The 15,251-nt window shown below is 36.5% G+C and overlaps 1 protein-coding gene across 1 annotated transcript in view; it reads left to right on the top strand.

Annotated features, from left to right (window-relative positions):
• The window catches only part of plcb4a (phospholipase C, beta 4a), a 66,385-nt gene extending 52,314 nt beyond the window's left edge, over window positions 1–14,071 (top strand). Inside the window, exons 32-36 of the mRNA XM_082143726.1 lie at window positions 993–1,094; window positions 3,836–3,893; window positions 3,984–4,070; window positions 5,601–5,637; window positions 8,032–14,071. Of these exons, the coding sequence (XP_081999852.1) occupies window positions 993–1,094; window positions 3,836–3,893; window positions 3,984–4,070; window positions 5,601–5,637; window positions 8,032–8,117 (370 nt within the window). The 3' untranslated portion in view covers window positions 8,118–14,071. The remainder of the gene's footprint in view (window positions 1–992; window positions 1,095–3,835; window positions 3,894–3,983; window positions 4,071–5,600; window positions 5,638–8,031) is intronic.
• Window positions 14,072–15,251: the final 1,180 nt, after the last annotated feature.

Genomic DNA, 15,251 nt, shown 5'->3' with positions numbered 1-15,251 from the left:
CATGTTTGTGGCATTACCTGATTTGCATAATTCCTTTAGTGAATGGAGTGCTGAAACAATGCAGTGTGTGCTTGCTAAACAGCACTATCAGTGGTGCAGTTCATTCTTACTGAATCTCCCTTGTGTGCGTTTCTTATGGGCTTTTGTTCCATACGACGTGTGTGTGTGTGTGTGTGTGTGTATCTGTTCTTGCAGCTGCTGTTTTGTTCTCTGTTATTGTGTATATTTTACATTAACTCCACAGAGTTATCAAGCGTTTATTATTGCAATTGCACTTTAAACTGCATTTACTTTCCTCTTCTGTTGCACAGTGCAAACAAGATATTATCACACCATATGAGTCCTTTTATACTGCAATAACAGTCTCACAAATTAGTTATTTTTGCTGAAAATAAAATAAAAAGTTAATATATGTAATAACTATGTGATAATGTCTACTGTATGTATAATTAAATGTATTAAATACTTAATCTCATTTGATTACTTTCCTTTTTATTAGGAATTTGATGGACTCAAAGCAAAACATCAATTACAAATAACGGTAACACCTTACCATAAATAAAAAAATACTTCAAAAGCATTTATTAACCTTAATTAATGTTAATTTCAACATTTACTAATACATGATTGAAATCAAAAGTTGCATCTGTTAATGTAATTTAATAAACCTGAGCTAACATGAAATCACAATGAACAGTTGTATTTTTATACTAACATAATCAAAGATTAATAAACACTGTAACAAATGTATTGCTCATTTTAGTTCATAGTTAGGACCTTATTTTAAAGTGTTACTCGAATAAAAAAATTTATCTCACATTGAGTTCATAACAAATTATTCATACTAATAATAAAAAACTTGCATGGGACACTTTCTTTTTTAACATCTCAAGAGGTTGACATTTGTAAATATATAATCATATAAAACACCCCTACTTTTAACATCATAGAGCAAAGTATATAATGGAATGATTTTCCGTCTCCTCTTCCAGACAGAGTAAAGATCTGCGAACCAACCAGGCGAAGACCTCGATGGAGAGCAGCAAAGCCATCAGTCAAGACCGAAGCATAAAGAACAAGGCTGAGCGCGAACGGTAATAACAACCGCTTCCCTTTACAGATCACACCACCAGCGTTACTTCAGCTGCACTTTCCTTTGTGCTTTGCTTGTTTTTTGAGATATTGCTATCACGATGTAATGACCAAACAGAACCATCTTGTGTAATTTCATCCATATAATTTGGGAAAACACCATCTGGAACTATTATTGTATTCTTCTGTGATTGCGTCAGTGATGCTCTGTTCACTAGTTTCCACCATTCCACCTTTCTTGATATTCTCTCCAAATTTGACCGTACAGTACATGCGTCATTCAGGAAAATAAACCCCATCTCCACAATGCTTCGATATGTTGACATTAAACTTTCCTTAAACTTTTAGTTACTTTTTTTTTTTAGGTAAACCGTATGTTTTTGCACCGTAATGAACTTCTACAAATCTACAACAACAACAAAAAGCCTTATATCATCAATCTATAGACCAAACTTCACAAAATGTGACCTTGGACCACAAAACCAGTCATACGGGTCAATATTTTTAGAAACTGAGATTTATGCATTTGGCAGACGCTTTTATCCAAAGCGATTTATGTTGCATTTCAAGATACACATTAACATTCGTATCAGTTCTTGCTTTCCCTGGGAATCGAACCCATGATCTTGTTAGTGCAAGCGCGAACACTCTACTGTTTGAGCTACAGGAAAGTCTTCACATGAAAGCTGAATAAATAAGCTTTCCATTGATGTATGGTTTGTTAGGATATGACAATATTTGGCCAAGATACAACTATTGAAAATCTGGAATCTGAGGGTGCAAAAAAATCGAAACATTGAGAAAATCTCCTTTAAAGGGTTAGTTCACCCAAAAATGAAAATTCTGTCAGTAATTACTCACCCTCATGTTGTTCCAACCGCGTAAGACCTTCGTTCATCTTCGGAACACAAATTAAGATATTTTTTATGAAATCTGAGAGCTGATCACTTCTCCATAGACTGCTAGGTGGCCCAAACTTGCTGGCCCAGAAAAGTTATTAAAGAGATCGCTGTGTTACACGTCAGACACATGACCAGCGTCGGCCAATAGTGAGCCTACGTGGTGACGTGTAACACAGACGCGCTGCGCAAAAACACTACGCGAACCAACTAGAGGTCCAGAGAGAAGGAAATGAATAGTGGAATAAAGTCGTTATTTTTGTTTGTTTTTGCGCACAAAAAGTATTCTCGTCGCTTGATATACTTAAGATTGAGCCACTGTAGTCACTTGGACTATATTAACAATCTCTTTAATAACTTTTCTGGGCCAGCAAGTGTGGGCCACCTAGCAGCCTATGGAGAAGTGATCAGCTCTCAGATTTCGTAAAAAATATCTTAATTTGTGTTGAAGATGAACGAAGGTCTTACGCGGTTGGAACAACATGAGGGAGAGTAATTACTGACAGAATTGTAATTTTTGGGTGAACTAACCCTTTAAAGTTGTTCATTTATGATCACGATTGTGCAGCATTCACTCACAAAAATAATTTTTGTATATACTTACAGTCGAAAATTTACTAAATATCTTCATGGAACATGATCTTCACTTAATATCCTAATGATTTTTGGCATAAAAGAAAAATCCATAATTTTGACCCATATAATGTATTGTTGGCTATTGCCACAGAGATACCCGTGCGACTCGAGACTGGTGACGTGATCCAGGGTCACATATGTGGTTTTCATAGCCTTTTGACTTTAAAGGGATAGTTCACTTTGAAATTAATTTTTGGTATGTTTTAGCTTACCTCAAGGGCATCCAAGATGTAGGTGTCTTTTTATCCGCAGTAGTTTCAATTTTGATATTTTTAGGTCAAACCGTTCTTGTCTGTCAGTCATATAATGCAGGTCGATGGTCACCGTCTCAAAGAGCATGCACAGAGTCCAAATTAAAACAATTCCCCGTCGTCCAAATTAAACAATTCCCCATCGTAAGTACACATTGATGGCCTAAGACACGAAACGAGCGGTTTGTGTGAGAAAGCGAACAGTATTTATATCGTTTTTACCTCTTATACACAGCCATGTCGAAGTGATCTGATCTGACGTGTACGCAGACTGGTGCATAGATATACACACTAGATGTCGCCTTAAAGACATTCGTTCCAATGAACTGCCGTAGACAAGGCGACATCTAGTGTGTATATATCTATGCACCAGTCTGCGTACACGTCAGATCAGATCACTTCGACATGGCTGTGTATAAGAGGTAAAAACTATATAAATACTGTTCGTTTCCTCACACAAACCGCTCGTTTCGTGTCTTAGGCCATCAATGTGTACTTACGATGGGGAATTGTTTAATTTGGACGACGGGGAATTGTTTTAATTTGGACTCTGTGCATGCTCTTTGAGACAGTGACCATAGACCTGCATTATATGACTGACAGACAAGAACGGTTTGACCTAAAAATATCAAAATTGAAACTACTGCAGAAAAAAAGACACCTACATCTTGGATGCCCTTGAGGTAAGCTAAAACATACCAAAAATTAATTTCAAAGTGAACTATCCCTTTAACACACCAATAAATTGAAAACACCATGAGGAACTGAGGGTGTGTTTTGGGAAAGCTTATGTACTGTATATTATAATGAAACTTGGTAGTCATCATTGTCATCATCCACTTAGTCCACAAACGTTTAAGCCAGTGCCACCTAGTGGTCAAAAGTCATAACTCATAAGCAATAATCTACTTCTAGGCTTTAAAAGTGTCCATAACTCCACTGATATTGTTTCTGCAGGAGAGTTCGAGAGCTCAACAGCACGAACACAAGGAAGTTTCTTACAGAAAGAAAGAGGGTAAAGATTCTAATCTCGTTTTTAGATGAGTGTGTTTTTTCCAAATGCATGTTTCTAATTATGTAAATGAACATGGGCGTTGATTGACAGCTCGCCATGAAACAGTCCAAAGAGAGCGAGCAGCTCCAGGCGGCTCAGCGTGAACAACTCGAGAGGCTGGAGAAACACAACGACGAGGTATTTCAGTGTTTGGGTCGTTCCTGCTGCGCTGTACCATTTTAACTCTGAAACCTCCACGTAATGAATGTCCTTCTGTAATTAAGGATTTATTTCCATATAAAGGTATAGCAGACGTTCAGAAGCGCTCAGACTTCTCTTTCATATTTTTAATCTATTGAAATGTTGATTTGATCAAACAGGATAAATGTTTTAGAGGCGCAAACCAGTTAAGCAACATCGCAAAACACCACTGAATTCATTGATCCTTAATGATTTCCCAGCAAAATGATGTCACTTCCTTGAAGATTTTTTAATTATTTATTTATTCCTTGAAGATGATGTCATTAAGGATGTTAATTTATGTTTTTATTTTGCAAAAAGACTGAGGATGGAAAGTGATATAGGGAAAAATAAAAAATATATATAATCTGATTACCCTGTAAAGCCTGATATAAGAAATGAAAAAGTTTATTGAAACTGTAGAAAATATATTTTTTTTAAAAGTATGCATATGTGTTTTTGTGGGGTATCATATTAGATAAATCAGGCTTTTATGGCTCATATAGTATGAGATATAGTGAAAATATGGGGGGAAAAAACTTAATTTTATTCCGAGGCACAAACTGAGCAGAAAATATGTAATTTGGTGCAGATGCTGATATTTATATGGACAAAAAGTTTGATTAAATTTATGTAATGTAAATCAATGAGATATTTATAAGAATATTACAGACTACTGACATCAAATGCATATAAATATCAGTCATCACTCTATATCTGCCAATAATGTCTCATTAAGATGAGTTTAATTTAAATTAATTAAAATAGTTAATTTTAATAAAATTTAAATACATTGTATTAATTAATTATTATTTTATTTAAATGCTTAGTTTTAGGATCAAACCTCTTTTAAAACGCATAATGCAATGCAATACAATGATGAATGAGAGATGAACAAATAAACCTTCCTCAAAAAGCCTGAAGATCATATTTGAGTCTCACATTTGAACATGATTTTATTAAAAAATTATATAAGGACAATCAAGTAAACTGAAGCTGCTTCAGTCCAGTAAGTGTTGATCTTGAAATATCAGTAACAATATTAAAGTTATTCTTATGTTGACTTGATAAAAATCAGTGCAGATTTCACAGCAAAAAGACAAAGCTGAAGGTGGGCGTTTGTACAGTTACACTAAAAGACTTTTACTTGCTAAAAAAGTATAAACTATCAAACCGAGGACAGAAAGCATGTCATAGATTGAGTGTAACAGGTTTTTTTTAGGAAAAAATTGATCATGCTGATCATTTAGACATTTTTTTAAATAGAAAAATAGAAACATTATGAATATTTCTAAATCCTAATAAATTACTAATATGGTTTTGTTCTGAAATAATTGGATACAAATATTTTTAAATATATATATATATATAATAGTGTGGCAGGACAATATAATGCATAGCAGGAATGACCCGTTTGATGATGCATGAAACTGTCTTGTGGATATAATATATCACTCACCATGAATTTTATTTTGCTCTTTTATTTAGCGGTTGAACTCGTGCTATGCAAAATCACAATGCCAAGGTAGGACTTTCCTCTCTTAAATCAATTTTACAACGCCTCCCCTTTCCCATGATTCTTTCATTTCTCTCCGTATGGAAGTCCAGTCCATCACATGTGTGAGTTATTGCTCGTCCTCCACACGTTCACAGACTACTGAGCAGACAGACGCAGTCGAGCCGTTCCTCATGGGTTCTCTGTTTATTTTGCCCGTCAGGACGCTTGCAGTCATCTGGAGATGTCAGTGCGTGTTCATGCTATAAACAACTGTGGAAAAAGTGGATTGAATACTGAATTTTGCCTCTTGCACCTCAAAAGTGAAACTTCTCTCCTCAGTTACTCACGGTCATGTCATTCCAAACCCTTTTGACTTCCTTTGTTCTGAGTTCACTCAGTTCTGTCAAGATCCAAAAAGGACAAAATAACCCCAAATGTTCACCTTTTGGGTTTCACTGAAGAAAGTATGTTTGCCTTGTTTTCCAGTACAAATACCTAAAAAAATGTTAGGTAATAAGACCTAAAAAACCTAAGCAAAGTCATTTAAAGGGGTGGTTGATTATGATTTGACTTTTCTAACTTTAGTTAGTGTGTAATGTTGCTGTTTGAGCATAAACAACATCTGCAAAGTTACAACACTCAAAGTTCAAAGCAAAGGGAGATATTTGTTTTAAAGAAATTGCTTTTTAAGGACTACAACAAACGGCTGGTAGAGACTACACCACATTCCTGCTGGGTTAGTGACATCACCAACCCTAGAATTTACATAAACCCCGCCCCCAGAACGCGATAGATTATCATGACAGAATATGCTAATCAATGACTAGAAGATAACTACACATAAGCTTCATAAATTTATCAACTAACCATTCAGAAATGTCCTGTTGCTTCTACATGTTGTCACTTCTTCTTGAGTCTCTCCATCATTGTCTGAATCCGGTTTGAACATATAAGGCTAACATTTTTTGAAAATTTCAGTGCATGTGTGTGTGAGGTAAAAGGACACAAGCTGTTGAAGCTCCGCCCCCTGTGCCGGGAGCTGCAGCTCATTTGCATTTAAAGGAACAGACACAAAACGAGGTTATTTTTGCTCACCCTCAAAAAGTGACAATTTTAACATGCTATATAAAAATAACTGTGGGATATTTTGACCTAAAACTTCACATACACACTCTGGGGACATCAGAGACTTATTTTACATCTTGTGAAAAGGGCATTATACCACCCCTTTAAGAGATGAAGTATTGTTTTCTGAAAAATGTACCAAAATGAAGCGAGTTTTTGATTAAAACAAGAAAAGAATATCCGCCAATAGGGTCATAAAAATAAACTTTTATACTATTTGGTCAAGACTTGTCACATGGCTACTCAAGTAAATGTATCTTGATTCAAGAATGTTTAGATATTTGTACTGGAAAACAAGACAAAAATATATATATTTTGTGCAATGCATGAATTATTTCTTTGACATGTTTCACATTGCAAATGTTCACAGCTCAAGACTGAGGTTGTGCATCTTAAATGTTTTTGTCTGCTGGATTGATTCTTTTGCTGTTGATTTAAATGCAGTGCATAAATTAGTTGATTTTCCATCCACTTCATCTACTACAATCACCAGAGGAAACGCTGAACGTCACTTTACATTTCCACTGATGGCTGGTGCAGAGTCCTATAATACGCTTCCCGACCAGCCTAATCTAACTAAAACACAGGACGTGTCATGTGACCAACTTCAAAATGTTGTTTGTGAGCTTGCAATATCCTCCATACATAAAAGTTTGTTCCCCAGCGCATATCTCATGTTGAGATGTCATTCAATAAACAGGATTTGTGAAATCCAGGGCTTTTTATATCCCGGGTCTCTCTCGATAGCATTATCTCTAGAGGCCGGCGCTGTAATTCCACATTAAAGAGAGCCTATCATGCCTTTTCCCATGTTCCTCTTTCTTTAGTGTGTAATGTTGCTGTTTGATCATGAACAAGCTCCAGTTCTTCTCTATGTCAGTGTCAGTGTTCCTGAACTCCTGAAACGCCTCCATTGTAGTCTTGAGTTTCTTCCGGGAACAAACACGTCACAATATTCCTCATTTAAATAATTCATACGCAGAATAAAGGGGCGGGGCCTGGTTGAGTTAGTTAGTAGTGTGTTAAACTGGCGGTTATGGTAAGGGGCAGGACATTTCCCAAACCAGCCAACCAATCAGAGCACAGAGTGCTTTTCAGAAGGAGGGGCTTCATAGAGACAGGAACTAAACAGAGCGTTACTGACAGACTGGGAAGAGAGGAGCCGCAACAATGGAGAATATGAGGAAAATAATCAACATTCAAGCAGGAAAACCTGTTCTAGTAGAGCCTAAAAACATCAAGACTTTGTAAAAGGGAATAACATGGCTTTTTTAATGTACTTCCCTGTCATTACAGGCCAAAGAGACTCGGCACATGAGGACACAAGAGAGGACAGACTGACAACCAATCAAACTCACGGCTCATTTGAGGTCACACAGTGAGAACGCTCCCGTAAACTCACTTTTTCACTCTTAAATGCACATAGAATCTGTTTTTAGTGATGTCTGCTTCATATTTATTTACATTTTATGAATGTTGATTTTTTTTTTTAAATATTGTATATGAGCAAACAGATGCTTTTTGATTTGTCGGTGACGAGACAAACTAAGCATTGATTTTGATCTTTGCTTTACAATAACTTTTAAGGTCAACATGAAATTAAAATCGACTATATTTATTTTTTAAAGAGACATTCCTGGTATTATTGTGAATGATTCACCAGTGCTTATTATTATAAAGAATAAAAGTCTTTTACAAAATATAATAACTTGGATTAACCCTGGTTGTAAACCTGTGATAGCTCTTCTGGTACAGAACGCCAACTTTTTACCACACAATCAATTTATTTTTGTATATTCAGAAATATATTTTGTAAATATGCCATTACCTGAGTAAATTTAATTGTGAATGCTTTTTCATGTTGATTTTAAATATCCTCTACAGTGGAATATAGCTGTAAAATATAAACAGCAAAATATAAATGATGTATTTGAGTCTTTAGAAATAACACTGTTTTTCATACTGATATGTTATAAAGATCATTCAAAATACTTGTACATGTGTTGCATTGATAGAAAATCTATTTTACCATAATGTAATTTTACTGGTAGACTTTGTGTTTTCATCCTTAATGTTCTTTCTTCAACATTTTGAAATGCTTGTGATGTTCCTTATTTTTTAATGTCTTTGGATAAAATCTGCTCAATGACTTCATGAAGTTCAAGGTTCATTACAGATGAAGCTCTTCGAGCCTCGCTTGCTGATTACCACTGAAACAAAAACTGTATAATAGTACAATAGTAAGTGATTTATTTTCTCACACTAGTCTCATCTTAGACAGAGTTAAGATATGTTTACGTTTATGCAAATGAAGAGTGACTTTGGGAGCGACGACCAATAGAAGTGAAAGCTTCACACTGCCAGTCGCTGCATAAACGCTTAATATTAAACGAGAAACAGCAAGTGTTCTTCGCCATCATGAAGTTCAAGCACTGGTCTGATCTGTGTTCACTAAACCATTCTTTTAAGCTTTTATCTGACTCCATTTTATCACAACCTCGAATTTAGGTTGGAATGCCAATTTGTTCTTGGTCATTTATATAATAGTTTAGCAATACATTTGATTGTTCTATTTAACTCTTTACTCTTATTAATCGTTCATTCGGGTCCCAAAGTCGCACAGGGTCCTCGCACCGGCCGTTAATATTACACAAGCCCACGATCACAAACTCGCCAGCTTCGGGTCACTAAACAGAGGTAATTGGCTAATACCTTTTAGACGATCGCATTCACGCTTACACAATCAAAGATATTTTTGTATAGCCCCCTCGGTTGTAGACACTTGAATTAAAGTAGCGTTTTCTTTAGACAGAGGTCATGACCACTACTACAGATATAAGCCGGCCAAATTACTTCTCTGATAGTAGCTTTGGTTTGGTCATGCCATGGTTTCCCACGTACATTTGACTAAAGTAACATTACATTAAAAAGGTAAGACTCGCCCTATTTAGCAGTTTGCTGTCCTAAACGGAAATTCCCTTTTAGCCTTTACAACCGAGTACACTTGAACTGATTATGAAATTGGCATGATACATTAACCTGACATAATAAATTATGTTTTAATTTGTTCTGAATTACTCTGAAATTATTTACTTTAGTAGATTAGTAGAGTACACTTGAATTAGTGCCAAATACTAGCTGGAACTCTAAAATCGCAGTTGGTGTGCCCTATGATCAACTCAACACTGGAATCTAGTCTAATCTGACGCAGATTTGCGGTAACAATGGATACAACATAATCTACTAAAGTGAATAATTTCAGAGTAATTCAGAACAAATTAAAACGTAATAATTTATTATGTCAGGTAAATGTATCATGCCAATTTCATAATCAGTTCAAAGATAATCAATACAATAACATCAAATGCTCAGAGATAAAGAGTAAAAGATGTAACTGACTCAGGAAATACATGATCTTGTTACAAATCGGCCTGAGCCTCTTGTTGCATTTCTTTCAGTACTCAGACCGAGACAGAAACGTCTTTCACATGGAAACATTTGCTAACAATGGGAATTTGCATTGAGTTTACACCTTTTGAGAGCAGAATGCCATTTGCCTGGAAGACAAACCCTCCTCTGTGTGCGAGTTATCTCTAAACTCTTAAAAACTTTATTTATCTTTTGGTGAACTTTTTTGGGAATAAGACATTTGTACCAGTCGCACTGAGACATTTCAAATAACACCAAACATGTATAATACTGTATGATAATTATTCACATTAAACCATATAGATTCTTGGGTGAATTTTGGTGATCTCAGCATGAGAGAGGAGGAGTGGGGGAAGAGGGAAAGAGATGTAGATTAGGTTGATTCTGAGGTGAGACTTGCGTCTCGAATGGTGATGCTAACTTCACAAGAGAGTTAAACTTCAAATATTAATTTTCCTTTGTTTTCTCAGAGAGTTGCCCTCTCTTCCAGTTTTTCTAGTCTTACAGTCTGAACACAGAGATATACCATAAATTATAGGAAAATTACTGACCTCTAAAATAGCTTCTCCTCCATCGTACCGACGACACGGATCACATGCTCTAATGACTTCACTACGATTGGTTGTCGCTCCTGGAAGTTGGTAGCCTGGATGCCAGCCGAACTTAGCCCCGCCCACAACATTTGAGGTCGGGAAGTTCGGTCTGGACTTGATCCGTTGTGGAGCAACTATGCTCGAACCAGAGCTGTTCGGACCAATCAAATTGTCAGGGCGGGCTTTATACGATGATGGACAGATGATCAACGTTATCATCCACGTCACCAACGAGTGCTTGGGTTGAATTTGTTTACAACAAAGATGGCTGGCGCTGGAGAATTGAGATGTGTAGATTCTGTTATAGAAGATATTGACAGCGCATTCATTTTAAGAGAGGAACAGAGAACCGCGATCAAGGCATTTGTCGATCGGAAAGATGAATGAAGAACATACGTCACTTACTCCGTTGCTCTGATTGGTTGTACGTCTATCCAATTGAGTGCAGAGGCATTTTCTTTCCCGGTTCGGTTGAAACGCCCCTTAATCACAGCCCAATGGAGCATTGGGAGCATATTCTGACTAGAATCTGAGCATGACGACGTCAGGCTAGGAAGTTGCTCTACATTTGCATAAATCAATGTTTCCCTGGTGCCGCTGTAATGAGAAATCGAGTCCCCCAAGGAATTGTGTCTCCTTTAGGACCCAGGCGGTAATGCCTGATCAAAAGTTATCGTGATGTTTTGACTAATTATAACCTATTTAAATATTGCATGATGTTCATTGCACAGGCAACATGCTTGAAATATAAAATGAATGCCTATGCATTGCATAATAAACCAAACACAAAATGTATCTTTTTATAAGGATAAGGATTGTTGCAACATACTATGTTTTGTAAGAGTAATTTAAAATTAATTTTACACTAATAGTAATGTGGTATAGTATATAATAATAGGCTACTATAATACATTTAATAAATCAATTGTCATGCTAAGTACACACAAACATCATTAATTTGAAAGATGTAATTGGGAACTATATTGGAAGCAAAAAACATGCCTAATATAATCTAAGCTAAGCTAGCAGGCTAATCAGCTAGATGTATGATATGCTAGTACATAAGCTAACTCAAAAACAGAAGGAACGAGAAATGCTTGATGTCACGACCTATAGCTTTAGTTATATGCTAGTATATGAACCATGTAATTTAAAATACATTAGTGGTCATTATAACGCATTTTAAACTATATAAATCATAACGTGATTTTGCAGGAATGTCAATCAGGCGCTAAAAATACTACCCATTAAAAGTCCGTTGAACCAATGGGATCACTCAGGGTCCTAAAGAAGACCTGATTCCCGGTGGGACTCGATCTCTCACCCCACCGCCAGAAATCGGTATCTCTCCATTGAAATTGCACGCTAGACATGTTCCTGGGTCAACATATTTAGCTGATCCGTTTCAGAAAATGTAGTCCTAACCCTACCCTTACCCCTAACCCTAACCCTAGCCATAACTTCTCCCTAAAATCAGAGGGAAATGATGGTGAAGAACACTGATGTAGAAGCTCCTAACCCTGGTTGTAACCCTAAACTTGACATAAACTGTGAGCTCGTCCCTCAAATCTGATTGGTTGATTGAAATGTTGTTTCTAGATGTTGATCCAGGATCATGTTTTACTCTGTGAAATCCGGTTGTGTGTTGAAATGAATGGGATCATGTGAATGCAGCTTAACGAATCATGAGCTTAATGAGACTTAACCTTTATAATGTTTATTTTATGCATATTTTTTCATATTCCAGTGTTTTCCCTCATAGTCGTCCGTCTATCTCTGTAAGTGCATTACTTTTGTTTCTTTGTCAAACTGAGGGATGATTTTAAAACGATTATCTGTGGGAATCAGCAGCATGTCAGAGATGCATAGCATTGAACACGGAAAATTGCTTTTAATATGATTGTTTGTAATACTTTCTTGACACTAAAACCAAGCTGTTGGTATTTACGAAGCGTATCATCATTGTTTATATCCTTTGTATTCCACATTATGAATTCAATTACCGACACCATTGCAGGAAATTAAAAGTCAAAAGCATCGCTGGCACTGACCGACGTGTTTCATCTGAAACTGCGATGATGATCGAGTGAATCAGGACTATTGCTTCTTTAAAAGCGTGCGATTGCATGCGGTTTCATCATTCACACGGGTTCAAATGTCTGCTGACCCCTTCACATAAAACACACTGACACAAACGATCCCCAGTGAAACAATGAAACGTCTCCTCTCAAAGGAAAGGCTGTGTCGAACATGTAAGAGATTTCTATCTTGCATAAAGTCTGGTTCACATTGCAGGAAGATTATCATTTAAAGTGAGCATGCAAAGATTGCTGTGGTTTTCCGCTCTCACTCATTCCTATTCTCAGTTAGTGTTGGTCGCCGTCGTGTGCCGTAACACACACACACACACTTGCATGCATGAGCAGTCAACATGCTATAACAGACACACACTGACTCGTGTTGTGTTTTCTGTCTCTGAATTAGTCGTACAATCGTTGAAGCAGATCGTGAGTTAATTGAGTGAAAATGCGAAGCCGATGTGTTTATGATATCTCTGTGTTGGGAACAGCTGCTTTTATGATTCATTTTCCTCCCACTGAAATGTGCATGAATACATGCGACTGAAGGAATAACAGCTGCACTGCGCTTGAAGCAATATTCCTGCTTATTTGCGATCTAATGACTACATAAAACTAGGGGTGTGTTATTTTATGCAAGGTTGGTAAGTGTGCAAGAATGCCAATCTGAACAAATGACTGAAGTTAGTGTTAAGAATCACAGCTGATATTACTTTTGCTTCATTTGTCTGTAAATGTGCACAGTTTGGCTCATTCAGGTATCGACAATTTGCATTTAGTGCTTAATATACATGCAGAAATAATAAGATAAATATGCTACTTTAAACATTGGCTACAAGTATATGGATCACATTCATTACATTGGTGATGTATAAACATGAGATCATCCACTTGGACATTTTAATGTTCTTAGAATATTAAAATATATGTAAAAACAAATGGTGAAATTTGGTGAAAATAAACTTAATTTGATTTTAAATAACGTCCTAATCACAATAGAAAAACTGGACATTTTAAAGTTCTAAGAATGTTAAAAATAAATGTTCCAACAATATTGCATGTTGGGTGAAAATAATGTTAGTGGTTCTGTAACCGTATTACAATTTTATAATCATGGCAAGAAATCTGGACATTTTAACAATTTCAAAACTATGTTCCCACAACCAAAAGGGAATGTTTGGAAAATGTTTTTATAACCTAAATTTGTAACCCTAGACTATCACCCTAAAAGACAACTTTTGCAGCTCAACTAACATTTATTTTATTTTATTTTTTTATATAAAAACACTCATGCTTTAACAAAAAAATATAAGCTTTAAATGTCTGCTTTTAAACCCTCCTGGTTAATTGAATTGAAGGACCTCCATCATGTTTTGTTTCCTAGCAAACAAAAATATGTTTTGCTAACGTTCACATTCAGCGATGAGACGGTTATTTCTGTCAGTGTTCTCTGAACTTTAAAAACATCCCAAAACTTTTTTTCTTTATGCAAACATTTAACATCTAAATCAATCGGTAACGTTTAAAAACTGTTAGATGAACGTCCAACTAAAACATTTCAGAACAATAACCTTCCATTGATGGTGTATATACAGTAAATCTTGTTTTTGAGCTAATGTTTTGAGAAGAACATTATAGCTACAGTAGTGTTCATGTTAGCTGGGAGGGTTCGTGGATTTAAAGGGATATTTCACCGCTGGAAAGATGGATGTGGATTTAAATTGGGTCATTTATGTAGTAGAAATGTGAAATTATTTTAGAAGTTGGTGCCTTCTAGACTGAGAAAAGTCTTGTGTCATGTGCATGAAAGACTACAACTCCCAGAATGCACTTGCTTCGCTGCCCTACGAGGACACTCCCAAGTCACGCCTACCGGTTACAGAGGGCAGTATCGGGAGAAATGATACAACTAGGCTACTAGTCGACTCGAAACTGAAAAGACAGCGTTTTATCGTGAGCTCCCCCTATGGGCGGGTCGAACACATGCAGAACAAGCTCCTCCTACTGGCTTTAGTCTCTCGCCTCTGGACAAAAGAGCCTCAGATGATGCTAAATGATGATTTTTGTGTCATCTGAGTTTTTTTTCCAGACACACAATACAGAAATCTCTCGTCTCAGGGGGACATGAGGGAGGGAAGCACGGTCACTCGACAATACTACCGGGTTTCTACTGATACAAAGCTTAATGCTAATCGGTGAAGTATCCCTTTAAACACTCTAAGGCTACGTTCACACTGCAGGGCTTAATGCTCAATTCGGATTTTTTGAAAAAAATCGATTTTTTTGCAAGGCCGTTCACATTTCCAATTAAATGCGACCTTTTGTGATCTCCTGTGTGAACGTGAAATGACCCAGAAGTGACCCGCATGCGCAGAAGAGTACTCAACGGTCAACGACGTCACTTGTTGTTTGCGGA

The sequence above is a fragment of the Leuciscus leuciscus genome (assembly GCF_965113295.1).
Source record: "Leuciscus leuciscus genome assembly, chromosome: 17".
NCBI lineage: Eukaryota > Metazoa > Chordata > Actinopteri > Cypriniformes > Leuciscidae > Leuciscus > Leuciscus leuciscus.
This window is presented reverse-complemented; position numbering and strand designations above follow the sequence as displayed.